Raw genomic sequence first — 17,852 nt, 5'->3', positions numbered from 1 at the left:
TGGTTCACCAAGAAGCATACTACTGTCCAATTTTTAACTATGAGATTTTAATTTTTTTTTTTTTTATAGCTCCTTTATTTATTTATTTATTTATTTATTTTTGGCTGTGTTGGGTCTTCGTTTCTGTGCGAGGGCTTTCTCCAGTTGCGGCAAGTGGGGGCCACTCTTCATCACGGTGCGGGGACCGCTCTTCATCGCGGTGCGCGGGCCTTTCACTATCGCGGCCCCTCCCGTTGCGGGGCACAGGCTCCAGACGCGCAGGCTCAGTAGTTGTGGCTCACGGGCCCAGCTGCTCCGTGGCATGTGGGATCTTCCCAGACCAGGGCTCGAACCCGTGTCCCCTGCATTAGCAGGCAGATTCTCAACCACTGCGCCACCAGGGAAGCCCCTGCTATGAGATTTTAAAACAAAGAGATTGTGATGTTGTAGAGAGAGAACAGGTTTACATCTATTACACTATTTACTATGTCATGTATCCCACTGAATATTCCATAAGCTCCATTTCCATGCATATATTCAATAAAAACATACATAATATTCTAGGTGATTGGGCAAGCATTTTCTGAGCAGAAACCAGAACAAAAAACCAGGAAAAGGCAAACTAAAGCAGGTGGATGAGTTTATTCTGTGCACACACATGCAGACCTAAGTAATTGTACCCACAGTACCATAAAGTAGGGAGACCATGATTTCAGAATGAAGATCCTGGCTGGGTGAGCAGAGCTCATATGGGGAAACAAGGCTAGCAGAAGGTGTTTGCCAAAGTCTGAGCATTTTAAGGATATGATCACATTAGTTAAGAACATGAACAAAAAGAAAAATGCTACTAAAATATTAATAAGACACTTTAAAAAAAGGAATGCATTGACTTTGGTATATCAAAAGTTTATGCTAACACTCCACGTTATTAAACATGACAGCGTTCCTTTAGCTGACCTCTCTAATTATCAAAAATCATACCAATACATTTCTTAACACAAGCTCTGCAAGGAGAAAAAAAAACAATGAGGAACGATGTTAGAAGGGTAACAGAACAATAAACCACAGGCATTCATTAACACAAGAGGAACACAAGTTAAAAACAATAAACAAAAAAGACTTTGGGAAAACTCTACAAACCAGTAAAGAAGCTGGAGGACCTAAGAAATTGCCTGTCCCAGAAACGCTAAACCGAAAAGTGTAGGAAAACTTATGACTATTTCCTGGGCTTTGACTCCCCAGCTCTTTCTTTTATATATCATTGAGATTGAACTGTAGGAAGCCTCCCAATTCCCATATGTGCACTCAAGAGGAAATGTAAAACAAAATCACAATGAGATATTACCTCATGCCTGTTAGAACAGCTGTCATCAAAAAGACAAGAGATGACAAGTGTTGTTGAGAATGGGGAAGAAATGGAACTCTAACAACTATACTGGAGAATGTGAATTGGTGCAGCCACTTTGGAAAACACTTTAAGGCTCCTCAAAATATATTTTAAAAAGTATATACCATATAATGCACCAATTGCACTATGAAATCACTGTCTTAAAAAGATACCTGCACTCCCATGTTCATTACAGCACTATTTACAATAGCCAAGGCTTGAAAACAACCTAAGTGTCCAACAGACAATGGACAAAAAAAAATCTGGTAGATATACAATATAACAATATTTACTCATGAAAAAGGAAGAAATCAGGTTATCTGTACCAACTCCATTGGACACTGTGAATATTTGCTCAGTAAATTATTCAGCAATAAAGACTAATATTGAATGCTCTCACTTATCAGTGGAACACATTATTAAAAAGAAAAAAAAGAGTCAAACTAACAGAAACAGAGTAGGTATTGGGGGTTCGCAGAGTGAGGAGATATTAGTCAAAAGAATAAATTTCCAGTTGTAACTGAATTATAGGAATCAAATGTACAGTATGGTGATTATAGTTATCAATACTGTGATATAAAATTCAAAGTTTTCGAGACAGTAGACCTTAAATGTCCTCACCACACAAAAAATACTATAATTAATGAGTGGATGACGTGTTAAGAAAACTATTGAGGTAACCACTTTGCAATATAAACGTATATCAAATCATCACACAGTACATTTTAAATTTACACCATGTTATAATTTAATTAAATTCCAAAAAAAGCAGGGAAAGAGAAAATACAATAAATACACAAAAGAGGTACTGGCTTACAATGTATATTTTTTAAATTTAAAAAAAAAGAACAAAAGGGAAAGATCTTAGAAGTACATACGCCTAAGGTATCAGAAGGTTAGGAAAAAGAATTAGATTAGATATAAATGAAATACAGAATAAAAACTACAGAAAATAACAACACTACAAGTTGGTTTTCTGATAAGAATAACAAAATTGACAAACTCTTATTGACACTGAATATCAAAAAAAGAGATAAGACCAAAATTATTAAATCAGAAATCAAAGAGGGTACATTACAACAGACTGAAACTGATTCTACAGAAATCAAAAAAACTAGAAGAAAATACTAACACAGTTCTATGCCTAATTTTAGATAACCTAGAAGAAATGGATAAATTCTAGGAGAAACACAACCTGCCAAGACAGAAGCATGATGAAATTAAAAATCTAAACAAACCTATAATCTGTAAGGAGATAAATCACTAATCAAAAACCATTCAACATAGGAAAGCCAAATAACTTCACTGCAGAATTCTATGCAACATTTAAAAACAGTTAAGACCAACCTTCCTTAAATCCATCCCCCCAAAATTGAAGAAAATGAAACAGTTCTAAACTCTCTCTCAGGTCAGAATTACTCAAAGACCAAAGTCAGACAAAGACACTACAAGATAATCTGAGACTAAAGTCGCTTATGAATAATGATGGAAATATCATCAATAAAATAGTAAACTAAAATAAACACAACATTAAAATTATTATATACCATGACTAATGGCATATAATTTTGAAATATAAGGATGGTTCAACATATGAAAGAAAAAGACGATATGATCATCTCAATTGATGCAGAAAAAGCAGCTGACAAAAGTCAACAGCATTTCATGATAAAAACACTCAATAAACTAGAAATACAAAAAAGTTACCTCAACATAATAAAGGACATATATTAACAACCTACAGCTAACATCATACTCAGTGGTGAATAACTTAAAGCTTTTCCTCTAAAATCAGGAACAAGTTGAGAATACCTGCCATCACTATTTCTAAAAACATATTACTGCAAGTCCTAGCAAGAACAAAGAGGCAGAAAAAGAGATAAAAGGTATCCAAATAGAAAAAGTAAGCATTACTTTTTCTCTCTATTGACAAATGACATAATTTAATATGTAGAAAACTCTGAAGGTTCTGCAAAAAAAACCTGCAAGAAAATAATGAAGGAAATCAGAAAAATTACAAGATCTAAAATCAACAGGCAAAAATCAATTGTGTTTCTATACATTAACAATGAACAATAAAGAAGGTCAGAAAACAATTCCATTTACAATAAAATAAATTAAATATTCAGAATAACCTTATACAAAAAGGTAAAGATTTGCACACAGTAAACTAAAAACAGACCTGAAAAATACTAGAAAAGACACAAATTAATGCAAAGATATTCCAAGTTGTTGTCTTGGAAGTCAACATTGTCAGGATGTCAGTACTACCCAAAGCATCAACAGAGTCAACCCAATCCCTAGCAAAATCCCAATAGTGTTTCTTGAAGAAATAGATAATTCATCCTAAGATTCATATACAATCTCAAAAAGCTTTCTATAGCAGAAAAAAGGTGGAAGAGAACAAACATGGAGGTTTCACAATTAATTCAAAATTATGACAAAGCTAAACTAGTCAAAACAGTGTGGTACTGGCACAAAGAGAGACAGAGAGACCAGTGGAATATGAGACATCAGAAATAAACTCTTGTGTATATGGTCAAATGATGTTCCACAAGAGTATCAGGACTGCTCAATGGGGAAGACAGTCTATTAAACAAAACAAATTGTGGTTCATCATTAAAGGTATCATTCTACTTCGTAAGTTCTCTGATTTCAGTGCTTAAAAATTAGGTGTTGAGGTAGAATGAACAATGGCACACACAAGTGACAAAAAATATGGCATCAACAACTGTTTACTCAACAGCCTCACAAATATGAGGATGTGAACTTGGACAATGTTATCGCTAGGAGAAATTCCTACACAATATACTGAGGCCAAAAGAGTCATTAATATATGAGAACAATACTTTCACAGTGGCCTTGAGACATGCATTTGTGACATACCCAGAGAAAACCATAATTCAAAAAGACACATGTACCCCAATGTTCATTGCAGCACTATTTACAATAGCCAGGTCATGGAAGCAACCTAAATGCCCATCGACAGACGAATGGATAAAGAAGAGGTGGTACATATATACAATGGAATATTACCCAGCCATAAAAAGGAATGAAATTGGGTCATTTGTAGAGACATGGATGGATCTAGAGCTTGTCATACAGAGTGATGTAAGTCAGAAAGAGAAAAACAAATATCGTATATTAATGCATGTATGTGGAACCTAGAAAAATGGTACAGATGAACTGGTTTGCAGGGCAGAAATAGAGACACAGATGCAGAGAAGAAACGTATGGACACCAAGGGGGGAAAGTGGCTGGGGGGTGGTGGTGGTGGTGTGATGAATTGGGAGATTGAGATTGAGATGTATACACTAATATGTATAAAATGGATAACTAATAAGAATCTGCTTTATAAAAAATAAAATAAAATTCAAAAATTCAAAAACAGGGGCTTCCCTGGTGGCGCAGTGGTTAAGAATCCGCCTGCCGGGCTTCCCTGGTGGCACAGTGGTTAAGAATCCGCCTGTCAATGCAGGGGACACGGGTTCGAGCCCTGGTCTGGGAAGATCCCACATGCCGCGGAGCAACTGGGCCCGTGAGCCACAACTACTGAGCCTGCACGTCTGGAGCCTGTGCTCCGCAACAAGAGAGGCTGCGATAGTGAGAGGCCCGCACACTGCGATGAAGAGTGGCCCCCACTTGCCACAACTAGAGAAAGCCCTCGCACAGAAACGAAGACCCAACACAGCCATAAATAAAAATAAATAAAAAGACTTTAAAAAAAAAAAGAATTAGCATTGTCGTCACTGTCATTGTTGAAAAAAAAAAATTCAAAAACAAACAAACAGAAAAACTGAAAAAACTTACTGGTCAGGCTCTTGTGATACTTTCTGTCTCATACCCTAGAATATGCTGACCACTCTACTAAGTAGCTTCGAGTGGTGATTTTGTACAGAGCAAGAAAATATTACAACATATGAGGGAAAGTATTCTCAGTTCAAGTATTTTCTGTTACCCAGTAAACACATTCCATAGAGAGTACACCAAGAGTTGTCTGTTAACAAAGGATAGATTATCACAGCAAAGAAACTGGATAAAAATTTAGATACCAGGGCTATCTACTTCAAAAACAAATTGTAGAGGCAAAATCAAGTACTTATGAAACTATGAAATCAGGAAGAGTATACATTCCCTGACTAAGTAGAGCAGTAAAAGAGTGGGGAAAAAAAACAAGGTATGTGTGTCAGATATTACAGACCTTGAGATGAAACCATTTGCTCTACCTATAGATGCCAAACTAAAAGCCTGAAAGATGCACATATTCACCCCATGAGAGACAGGGGATTAAAAAGACGATCTCTCTGTCCACTGTCCTTACACTTTTCCTAAGTGACAATCACAGAAGATCCAGGGACTTTCCTCGTGGCGCAGTGGTTAAGAATCCGCCTGCCAATGCAGGGGACATGGGTTCGAGCCCTGGTCCAGGAAGATCCCACATGCTGCGGAGCAACTAAGCCCATGCGCCACAACTACTGAGCCTGCGCTCTAGAGCCCACGAGCCACAACTACTGAAGCCCGGATGCCACAACTACCGAAGCCCACATGCCTAGAGCCCGTGCTCCGCAACAAGAGAAGCCACTGCAATGGGAAGCCCATGCACCGCAACAAAGAGTAGTCCCCGCTCACCGCAACTAGAGAAAGCCCACATGCAGCAACAAAGACCCAACTCAGCAAAATAATTAATTAATTAATTAATTTAAAAAATACAATCACAGAAGATCCAATCAGGCTGACGTAGCACTGAAGTACGTGGCAAAAGCAGAACAGAAGAAATGTCTGAGGGATCTACATAACCAGAGAGGGCTTGAAACAGCTCCATGCAGGTTCGGAGGTGCCAGATGGAATCAAAGAGCAGCTAGTGTTTTCCCATCTTCTCTTTGGGTTTTCTAAGAATATCAAATGGGGATAGAAAGGGGAAAGGTCCAGGGATTAGAGTCTTGAGGCATCAGCTCTTCTCTATATGGATGAAAAACAGAGCACCCAATGGAATCATGCCCTGAAGGACAGATGAAGGGGAAAGAGACCCTGATAAAATAGCCCACCTCATGCTCCTCAAAGTCAGGCACCAAGGAGTTCACAGGAGCCAGAGGGCAGTGTTACAGACCATGATAAAGACTTTGCCTTTCTCTCTGTAGGAGGTGCAGTACCAATGGAGGATGAAAGAATACATTTTACATGTTGAAGGACAGAGTGATAAATTACAAAGAAGAAAAATTTACACTCAGCAGTCACAACAGTAAGTAAATTTCTGTATTTCCATAGATCAATCCAATGAGGGGAGTTTCACAAACACTATGACTACCCAGGCTTCCCCTCTGCGCTTCTTAGCTATGACTTGTGTTCACATTTTGATACATCCCCAAGCACATTCACATCACTCTCCACAACACAGCACTCTTTCTCTTGCTACAAAATGGGTAAAACATTCAGATGAGAACTAGAAATTCCTCCATATAGGAAGGAAACATAATTTGCTGTGACTTTTCTAGAAGCCTAGTTCTTTGTTAAGCTAAGGATTGAGGACATTACTGATGGGTCTAGAAAAATAATTCCAAAATTCACCCACTGCTTGCCTCCTTCTGAATACACAGGAACAGTATAATATGCACAAATGAAGCTCACTTCCTAGAACTCCTAAATCGGAAGTGCATGGGTAGAAAACAGGAAACTGAGTATATTAAGAGTTTGCCATTGGGAATTATAAATACATTAAGTTCTGGAACAACCCTTCATGGATCACAAAGTGGGCAGATCATCAAAGGAAAAGGTAATTTTAAACCTCTGATGCCACAAGCTGGAGCTTTTCATGTCCAAGTCAACAGGGATTTCAGATCAGTCAAGCAAAACAGGGGCTCCCAAGAGGCACACAGAAAAAATGCAAAGATATCCAAGAGCAGATCCCAGCTTCTAGAGGGAAGTTATCCTCACCCAGGGAGACCAGGTTCCTGTAGGTCTCCAACATCACGTCACTGTACAAGGCCCTCTGAGCAGGGTCCAGGCATTCCCACTTCTCCTGAGAGAATTCTATGGCCACATCCTTGAACATCAACTGTTCCTGAAAGGAAAACACATTTCACAAAGGGGCCATGAGGAGAGTTTTATTTTCACAAAAAAATGAGAAGAGGAGAGAGGGGTAAGGATCAATTCATTTAAAGTACATACTCTGACAGATCCACTTAAATGTATTTGGAGCAAATTATGGGTCTCTAATTTTAATTCCTCATGCTTTTTCATAAAATTATGATATCCTCCAATTAATGTGGACTTTTCATATTTGTGGACAATACATGAAATACAAATAAAATTCAACAATGGCTTGGCTATGCAGAAGTGTTACATATTGTGTTTTACACACTGAGAGATATTCTATATCTACATGACTTACAGTATGATTGCCATCTCAAGAGATGACAAAGTCGGGACATCGCTGGTGGTCCAGTGGTTAAGACTCCACACTTCCACTATAGGGGGGACGGGTTCAGTCCTTGGTTGGGGAACTAAGAACCCGCGTGCCGTGAGACGCAGCCAACAGTTAAAAAAAAAAAAAAGAGATGACAAAGTCCACAGTGGATTTTTTAAAAAATGAAAATATTAAATGACAATGAATAAGAATAGCAATGACTTAAGGTATGGGAATATTTCCTATATAGTAAGCATTACTCTAAATGCTTCATTGGTAACAACTTTTTGTAAACATCATAGCTCATTAGAAAGATCTGTTCCCATCTTTCAGAGGAGAACACTGTCAGAGACACTCTGAGAAACTCAACTTAGGTCAAGAAGCTAAGAAGCGACACAGCAAAGCACTTGAACTAACGTGTCTGAGCTGTGGAATGAAAGCTAAAAAAGCAGAAAGTTAAGTAACAGACCATTGAAGGTACACTGACAGAGGGTTCCCTGAGAAAACTTGAATGAAGTTCAAGGTGAATAAGATGGAAGAACATAAACGGTCATTATACATGTGGGCACACAAACACATGCACATAAAATGTTAGGAATCTTACTACTATTTAAACCATTAAAAGAATACTGTAGAGAAAACTCAAGGCCAGGCAATATATTTATGATATACTTTCAACTGCAAAAAGATGTAAAACATAGTTATGAAATTGTGATGTCTGTTATCAAAGCCACAGACTTGAACATCTATGAACTCTACAACACACACGTAAACACACAATTTACTGAAATACAGGAATTGTCTCAAGAAATGTTTTTACATGATTTTTTTCATTTTTATTCATGTAAATAAGCATTCTGTGGACAATTAAAAAGTATCAACAGTACTAAATGGTACTGACATGATAAAAATACTTTTACTCCAATCTTAATAACTGTATTCAAAAATATAAATACAATTTAATAGATTTCAGTGTACACAGATATGCAGTAACAAAAGCCATAGTTTCTTTGTTTTTCCCACTAATGAAATATTGATTCAAAATAACAAAAGGTATTAGTATTATACATTATTTTCATTTATTAAGAAAAGAATTATCAAACTAATAAAATTTAAAACTTCTTATAGAATTAAAAATCGTGAGAAAACACAATATGGAAAAAAATATATGGTAATTAAGGAAGAACATTTCACCAAACGTCATGATCAGAAGGAAACACTCAATGCATTCCCCTGAAATTACAACAGTGGAGTAAAGGGAGCTGCCCAGGGCTCCTGCCTTGTAGCACTGCACAGTGTGCCTTAGCGGGGAGCAGTAGAGAAAGTAACAGAGGAAAAAGAGAGGGCAACAGCAGGAGACAAAGAAAGAGCATGTCAGAGAATTGGAACTTCTAATGTTCGCAAATCTAAGGACACGGAAAGGAGACAAGTCAAAGTATGGAAAAGATATTCCATCTTAAAGAGAGCAAGGGAGGCTACATTACATCAGACAAAATAAACCAAAAACAAAAACATTATGTAATGATAAAAGGGTAAATTGCCAAGAAAATATAACAATTAAAAAGCATGTACTTCTAACATCAGAACTCCCCCCAAAATGAGGCAAATCATACCAGAAATACAGAAATAAATAACATCACAATACTAGTATGAGACTTCAGTACCCTAGGTTTACCCTAGCATGCAAACAAAAAGATGAATAAGGAAACAGAGGACTTGAACAACACTGTATGACAATTGTACCTAACAGACAGGTGGAGAACACTCAACCCAACAATAACAGAAAACAATTTCTTCTCAAGCACATGTGAAACATTCTCTATGACAGACCACATCTTAGGCCACAAAACAAATCTTTTTTTTTTAAATTAATTTATTTATTTTTGGTTGCATTGGGTCTTCATTGCTGTGCGTGGGCTTTCTCTAGTTGCGGTGAGCGGGGACTACTCTTCATTGTGGTGTGCAGGCTTCTCATTGTGGTGCCTTCTCTTGTTGCGGAACATGGGTTCTAGGCGCATGGGCTTCAGTAGTTGCAGCATGCAGGCTCAGTAGTTCTAGCTTGCAGGCAGGCTCTAGAGCGCAAGCTCAGTAGTTGTGGCGCACGGGCTTAGTTGTTCCGCGGCATGTGGGATCTTCCCGGACCAGGGCTTGAACCCGTGTTCCCTGCATTGGCAGGCAGATTCTCAACCACTGTGCCACCAGGGAAGCCCCACAAAACAAATCTTAACAATTTAAGATTAAGATCATGAAAAGTATCTTGTCTAACCACAATGAAATGAAAGTAGAAATAAAAAGCAGAAGAGGCATTAGACAGGAAAAAAAAAGTTCTCCAAATCAAAAAATAAAATAATCTTTTTTGTAGGTGACAAGGTTTTTTATATGTACAAAGCAAAACAATTCCACGACTAAACTACTACTTCAAAAAACAACTTTAGAGGGGCTTCCCTGGTGGCGCAGTGGTTGAGAGTCTGCCTGCCAATGCAGGGGACACGGGTTCGAGCCCTGGTCTGGGAGGATCCCACATGCCACGGAGCGACTAGGCGGGTGAGCCACAATTGCTGAGCCTGCGCATCTGGAGCCTGTGCTCCGCAATGAGAGAGGCCGCGATAGTGAGAGGCCCGCGCACCGTGATGAAGAGTGGCCCCCACTTGCCGCAGCTAGAGAAAGCCCTCGCACGGAAACGAAGACCCAACACAGCCATAAATAAATAAATAAATAAACAAAAAAGAAATGCAAAAGAAAGTTACCACCTTTAAAAAAAAAAAAAAAGAAGTTAAAAAACAACTTTAGAAAAGTTGCAGCAGAAAAAAATCAGCACGCAAAAATCGGTTGCATTTCTATACACAATGAACAACGTCAACAGAAAATTAGAGAACAATACTATTTACTATACCATCAAAAGGGATAGAATACTTAGGAAATACTAGTGAAGGAGGTGAAAGACTTGTACTCTGAACACTACTAAACGTTGCTAAAAGAAGTCCATGCAGACACAAATAAATTAAAAGACACCTTGTACTCATGGATTGAAAGACTTAGGATTCTTAAAATGACCATATTACCGAATATGTTCTATAGATGCAATGGAATCCCTATTAAAATTTCAGTGGCAATTTTTGCAGTAATAGAAAAAAATCTTGTGAAAATTTCTATAGCATCTCAAGGGACCCCAAATAGCCAAAATAGTCTTCAAAAAGGAATTGGAGGCTGACATTTTTAGATTTCAAAATGTATCACAAAGTAATCAAGATGATGTGGTACCGGCATAAACACACATACATAAGCCAGTGGATCAGATGAGAAATCAGATTCCAAACAATCCTTGGAATATATGGAAAACGTAATGATAAGGGTTGCCAAAACTATACAAAGAGGAAAGGATAGTCTCAATAACAAATGTTGCTGAGAAACTAGATACCTTACTAGCAAAGGAATGAAGCTGGAACCTTTCGTGCATCAAAGGTAAAAACCTCTGTGTGTCAAAGGATAAAACCAACAAAATGAAAAGACAACCTCTGAGGAAAGGAGGTGATGAAAGTGATTTAAAGAATTTCCAACTGCCAGAGATTTAGGTTGACTTCAAACTTTAAATTTGATGACTGAATAAAACACCCCTGGGACTTCCCTGGCAGTCCAGTGGTTAAGACTCTGTGCTTCCACTGCAGGGGGCACGGGTTCCATCCCTGGTCGGGGACTAAGGTCCCAGAAGCCATGCAGTGTGGCCAAAAAAAAAAAAAAAAGGTCAGAACAAATTGCCCTAATTAGTCTGACTTCCAGATTTTACCCAGGTATTGTGCATATTAATACTTGACTTTCATTAATACCTGTCAAGCAGGATACTGCAGAGTCAGAGAAGATTAGGGAGTCCAAAGAAGGGCATTATAGGAAGGAGAGACAGAGAAATCAACTGAGAATATAACTTTACCTGAGAAAGAGCCATTGCAGACTCCAGTTCTTTCCTCTCCCTCCTCTTCCGGGCTTCTTCATCAGACAACATGAGTCTTTAGAGGTCGATCCTGAAAGTTGGAAAGATGCTGTTTAATGCTTAGAATCAACACACCCCCTTCCTGAGTCACCACCACACACACAGGGAAGACTTCAGCATGTGGAACAGACAGTCCCCTGCTGCCCACTGTCCCAGGAGGGGCTCAGGACAGTAAACTCCCACACAGAGACCAACAAGGGAGCTTCCCCACCCTTTCCTTCAGATCAGGCTCCCCTTCTGGTGAGGCCCTCATGTACACAGCAGCAGTGGGCACCTCAGCTGGACCCGACGATCCCCTGCAGGTCACAGACCAGCCCTGATCCATCCCCACGCAGAGCAGAGCCCCTCAGCCTCAGCCCAGATCTCAGCCCTCAGGAACGGGGGCACCCAGAGTCCTGATGCTCAGTGATGGATCCAGATTGGAATCACCTGGGGCATGTTAAAATACTATTGAGGCTGGATTCCACACTGACATTATGAAAAGGAATCTGTGGTCAGAGGGTACAAAACACGTATATGCAGAATGCCTCACTGATCTAATGTGAAGCCTGGGTTGAGCACCACTCAGAGGTGGGAAGCTCCGCACACCCACTTTCTTCTTCTCTGCCAGCTTTACAGAGCTCTAACTGATGAATAACAATGGTGAACATATGAGGCATACAATGTGATTATTTGACGGATGTGTAATCATTATCAAAATAAAGGAATTTACATGTCTATCAACTCACAGTTATCATTTTATTTCTGTGTGTTTAGAACACTTAAGTGAGGGAATTCCCTGGCGTTCCAGCAGTTAAGACTCAGTGCTTTCACTGCTGTGGGCCTGGGTTCGATCCCTGGTTGGGGAACTAAGATCCCACACACAGCCAAAATAAATGAATAAATAAATGCATAAATAAAAGAACACTTAAGGGATGCTCTCTCAGCACATTCCAAGTATAGAAACACACTATAATTAACGAGTCAGCACAACAGACATTAGGCGTACGTGTTGTACTTATTCATTTTACAACTGAACATTCGTAACCTTTGACCAACATCTCCCCATTTACCCCACCACCCAACCTTTCCTAGCAACCTCTATACTCTATGGTTCTATGAGTTTGACATTTCTACTTTCCACATAAAATGTCTATCTTTTTCTATCATAATAATGTCATCATTTATGGCTGACGTGAATTTTTTAAATCCATTCACTTGTCAACAAACATTTTGGTTCTTTCTACATCTTGGCTGCTGTGAATAATGCACTAATGCTCACTGGAGTGCATACATTTCCCTCAGTATAATGATTTCATTTCTTTGCATATCTAGCCAGAGGTGGGTTTCACAGATTGTGTGCCTGTCCTATGTTTGATTTATTGAGGAACCTCCACATTATCTTCAATGAGAGCTACATTATTTTAAATCCCACCAACAAAGCACAAGAGTTCTGTGTTCTCTGTATTGTGCGTGTGTGTGTGTATCTGTGTGTTTGAGACAGGTAGGGAGAGGACAGTAGCAGAACGAACTGGCCTGGCAGCAAGCAAGTGGCAGCTACAGCTTGCCAAGGATGAATGAGCGTCTGGACTGCAGATCACTGTGGTGCTGCTGGGCCTCTGATTCGTGGAACAATCTTTCCCTACATCAAAGAACTTAGTGGCCCCTCTCAAGTTCTGTTCACAGAAACACACCTAGCAGAATCTCCCTCAAAAAAATCATCTGCCATCTGAAGCTTAGTACTCCTAATTTCCCTTCTGAAAACTCTCATAGGGTCCAATACAGTCTCGAAAAAAAATCCATAATGATCCACTAATGCTGCTATAAAATATCAGAAAACATTCCAACCCAAATAAATCATGCCTGAGGGACAACTACATACGAAGACACCCAAGGGACCACTAGAAGCAAAACGCCATACTTTCATTCACCATGGTGAACACAGACCAAACACTGTCATCTCCGAAAACTACATATAAAAGATGTTTCCAATGATGTACATGCCCCAGGGGGACCCCAACATCTCCCAAGGAAACACCAAATTCTCTTTTGTAACTATCATAGTACATCTAAAACTTTCTCCATTTGCAAGCCAAAATACTAAAAAAAAAATACCAAAGGTAGCCCACAAAATGATCTCTGAAATTTTCCCTGTATTACTCTAAAATCTGCACAATGACTCCTGACCTTCCAAAAGACCAACGCAAGTCACTTGTGGAGTGGATGCCGTGGGGCACCCTGTAGCTCCGTCCTCTGAGGACAAGTCACCCATCCTACTGCACCCAAAGACCACTGTGGGCTTAGTTAACCCAACACTTCTCATATTGGAGGAAAATGCTTTTCTCTGCCTAAATCCACTGCCTTCATTCCTCCTCACATATAATCAAGAAATACCCAATTAAACCAATACATGGAAACCTCAGTCTCAGCAGCTAGGTCCCAGGGAACCTGAGCTAAGACACCCTGGCACCTCAAACCATAATGCACCCCACAACTACCAATTCCAGGTGCTCCAGCCAGAACTGAGACATAACCTGCAGCAGTTCCTCACACCGCTTGAGCCCACAAGAGACAGGTGCACACACCATTCATGGGGCTCATCTTGAAGCCCACACTGGCTGCCATGTCCCTGCTGCAGACCCCTACAGGCTCCCCTCCAATTTCCCCATTTCGCTATCTCTCCTCCATGCGAACATGAGACAATGGGGAAAAAGCAAAAAGCCTTCTCTTTTTGCTTCCTCTACTCGTCTTGTCACCGTTTGTCCTCCGTTTCTCTCCCAGCACCACGATGCTCTGAAGGCCATTGTTCACCTTTCATCCTATCCTGGACTCTCCGTGTGAAGGGCCTCACCGCTGTTACCCGCCCCCTACCGCTGATCTAGAGCCCCTCTCTCTATATGTTGCTCTCCAATCCCTGGAGATCCGGCCTTTTTAATTACTTCTCTATTTTGTTCACCAGCTCCTTTCGAGGCATAATCGCTTTCATTTTACTCTCTCTTTACAACTCCCTCAGCCATCCTCTACGTTCCCATCGGTTCGCACACATCCTTTCCTCTCTTTCTCGCAGTCGCTCTGTCTCAGCTTCCCCTGATTCCCCTTCCCGCACATATTCAGAAAGATGGCGACCGAATAAGATGCCCGCCAACTTTCCAATGGAGGTGAATTTGATACCGAAGACCACTGGGTGCCACAAGGCTGGCCCAGGTCACCTCCCCCAACGCGGGGTGAGGGGAAGGGCTGACCAGGAAGGGGAGGCCAGGGGAGCAGAAGGGCCGGCCTGGGAGGAGGCGAGGACAGAGGGGCTGGGAGGGAGGGAGGGGGTCTCCGGAGAGGGGCGGGCTCTGCAGAATCCCAGGACCGGGGAGAGGACGCGGCCCCTCCGGGAGCGGGGCGGCCGGCGCTGCCCTCCAGGGGCCGAGGGGGCGAGGCTGCGGGGCGCGAATACATCTCGGGGAAGAGGATTTTAAATGGGAAGGCGTAGGTAGTAAAGGGTTTTAAGCAGAAAAATGTCGCGAATGGAGGTGTCTACCTGGACCGAAGGTAGAAAAGCCAAGGGCACCGGGACCGGCCTCAGCGATTTCAAACCCAAAGGAAACCATACCTACCTGTAACGGCCACGTCTGGATTTACGCGGGGCGGAGGGCCGGCTGCTGGGATTTAAGGTTCGTAGTGACGCCCACACCGGAAGGTGGAGAAAGGTGGACCGCGCAGCACTGACTTAGAAAGGAGAAATTTAACGCTTTCAAGGGACATGGGCTCCGAGCTCTACGCTTCCGTTTCCATAAAAAAATGCGCAAGCGCAGTTTAGAGGCGGAGTTTATGGGGCGGGGCCTGGGCGGAGCGCTACTGGCGAGGGGCGGGGCGAGGAGAGCCCAGATTTTCGCCTGGAACGCCGGCAGGCGGGGCTTAGGTTGGTGCTTTACAGTACCATGAATTTTTCTCATTTTAAGTTCCTGTCTGAAACAGTTTAAGGTAAACGCTTGCAATTGTGTGGACTACTTCTGTCTGAAAGTAAGATGTTTCCTCCTAACAAGTTGAAAACGGTTTCAATAAAAAGCTTATATTCTCCAGCTGGTTTCTCGCATGTCCCGCTCCGGCAGCTCAAGCCAAGTCAGTGGTTGGGAACTTGGGTCTCCAAGTGGTAGCTGTGGGGCGCTAGTTGGATCCGGGAACATTTTTGCAATTAGAATTAATTTAAGAGGTTTAAGCAAACAAGACCTGGACTTGCCACTGTATTACAAACTAGAATAAGAAATACAAAACTCTCCCCACGTAGGCTGGCCCATTTCACCCTGACACCCTACAAAAGAGTTTTCCTTTCTGTTTCTCATTCAGCCAGGCCAGCTCAACACGCTGTCAGTTCCAGAGACTTGGGGACAAAACCTGCGGTTTGAGGCTGAAGGGCTAAGCCGTTTGATAATTTCCCTCACCATTGCTTTATAAAGAGCAATACATTGTTTTTAATTCCTATAAACTGCATTGTTCATTCTTTCATTTTGCCTGTTTTGCCTTTTCCCCCTCAGTTTTATTGAGATGTACTCGACATACATCACGTTATGAGCTTAAGGTGTACAGCATAACGTTCTGACTTATATATTGAAATAGTGCAATAAATTTAGTAAGGATCCATCATCTCATATAGATACCATAAAAAGAGAAGTCAAAAAATTTTTTTCTTTTTATGAGTATTGACTGAAAAAAAATGCACAACACGAGAGGTGCTTTGAGGACACTGAAGGTTAAGTGGTCAAGGGGGAAGAAGGGGCAGCAGATCCACCACACCCACCACTGCACCTTCCGGACTTCATGTTAGGTGAGAATGATAAACCTTCTACTTTCCTCAGTCAGTGTTTTCCAGGCAGCCTATCACTCAGAAATAAAAACTGTCCTACCCGAGAAATAGGATTATTATCTTTCATGAGTGTAGAATGGAGTATTTCCGATCGAATCTTGAATTTTAAATGTTGTGGTTTGAAAAAAAGTCACGAAGACATCCCTTCACGGATGAGTTAGATCTGTTCAGCATATGTTGTAGAAAATTCAGTGTGTGAACAAATTATACTGTGAGAATTTATAACAAATATTCAGAACATTAGGCTGTAAAGTATGGTAACAAGGAAATTGGGGCCACAAATATAATTACATGTTTACTTGAAAATTTGACCTACTGATCCATTAAATCATGCATTACAGCAACCTCCTTTGCACTGATAAAGTGCATTCACACATCTATCATTCGGAAATGATTCCAATCACTGAATAGCTAGCAGGAAACGAAATCAATATCCTGCCTTCAAGTAGCTTATATTCTAAAAGGGAAAGTCAGTAAAAATTAAATAAGATTATGATGGTGTTAAGTACAGTGAAGTTTCATATGTACAATGATAGAGTGACAGGTCGTTCTAATTTAAACAGTGTGTTCAGGAAATGCCCATATAAGGGATATTTGCATAATATCATTAATTAATTGAAAGAGTTTGTCATGAAAATACAAACCGGGAAGGGCAATTTGGTGGAAAAAAGTAGGAGGAGAAAATTTCCAAAATTGGAACATATTTACAAGATTAAGGACTAGCCACAACTGGTGTGTGGCTTGGTGAAGTGTGATATTAAATTTCTATTGGAGACAATTAGAATTGTGAACTTCTATTAATTAGAATTTTTTGTTGTTGAGGATTTAAAATGCAAACTTAAAGGATCTGTGTATCTTTTGCATGTTGATTCTTCTTTTTAAAAACAATAGTTTACCTAGAGGCCTTACAGTATAAGTAATAAGATTCCAAACCATGAAGACCTGTTTGGAGAATGCACAGATGTGTTTTGTCATGGCATCCTCACTGCTACCAAGCGGACGTGAAGGTGAGGTGGGATAATGAAGTAGTGGAAAGACAGCACTCACAACCTGAAGGTCAAGAAAGCAATGTTGAAAGGTGTCCAGAGCCACCAAAAAAAAAAAAAGTAGAAGATCCAGATGTCACCCAGCTTCCAACTGCCTGAAACACTGCAGCTCAGGAGACAGCTCAAATATCCTCAGAAGAGCGCCCTGGGAGAAACAACTTGAACACTATGCCATCATCAAGATCCCCCTCACCACCAAGTCAGCCATGAAAAAAGCAGAA

At 40.5% G+C, this 17,852-nt stretch overlaps 1 protein-coding gene, 1 long non-coding RNA gene and 1 pseudogene across 2 annotated transcripts in view; 1 reads left to right on the top strand and 2 right to left on the bottom strand.

Annotated features, from left to right (window-relative positions):
* The window catches only part of LOC118885142, a 584,965-nt pseudogene that overhangs the window by 70,684 nt on the left and 496,429 nt on the right, over positions 1–17,852 (bottom strand).
* LOC118885143 (zinc finger protein 480-like) lies at positions 6,052–12,046 on the bottom strand. Its single transcript, XM_036833547.1, has 4 exons — positions 12,012–12,046; positions 11,695–11,785; positions 7,298–7,424; positions 6,052–6,255 (listed from the first exon to the last, which is right to left on the bottom strand). Exons 2-4 carry the CDS (start codon positions 11,764–11,766, stop codon positions 6,155–6,157), a joined length of 300 nt encoding a protein of 99 aa, XP_036689442.1. The 5' UTR covers positions 11,767–11,785; positions 12,012–12,046; the 3' UTR covers positions 6,052–6,154.
* The window catches only part of LOC118885156, a 28,287-nt gene continuing 20,985 nt past the window's right edge, over positions 10,551–17,852 (top strand). The window contains exon 1 of the long non-coding RNA XR_005017453.1: positions 10,551–10,999. This is a non-coding gene — a long non-coding RNA (uncharacterized LOC118885156). The remainder of the gene's footprint in view (positions 11,000–17,852) is intronic.

Source organism: Balaenoptera musculus, chromosome 19 (genome assembly GCF_009873245.2).
Source record: "Balaenoptera musculus isolate JJ_BM4_2016_0621 chromosome 19, mBalMus1.pri.v3, whole genome shotgun sequence".
In the NCBI taxonomy this organism is placed as follows: domain Eukaryota; kingdom Metazoa; phylum Chordata; class Mammalia; order Artiodactyla; family Balaenopteridae; genus Balaenoptera; species Balaenoptera musculus.
Note: the sequence above shows the minus strand (reverse complement) of the source record. Positions and strands in the feature narration are given on the sequence as shown.

Excerpts from the sequence above, each read along its gene's own strand:
- LOC118885143 (XM_036833547.1), bottom strand. The coding sequence starts at position 11,766 with ATGTTGTCTGATGAAGAAGCCCGGAAGAGGAGGGAGAGGAAAGAACTG. Across the intron at positions 7,425-11,694 it reads CTGCAATGGCTCTTTCTCAG|GAACAGTTGATGTTCAAGGA; the intron begins GTAAAGTTATAT and ends TTTTCCTTTCAG. Across the intron at positions 6,256-7,297 it reads CAGGAACCTGGTCTCCCTGG|AAAACCCAAAGAGAAGATGG; the intron begins GTGAGGATAACT and ends TGATATTCTTAG.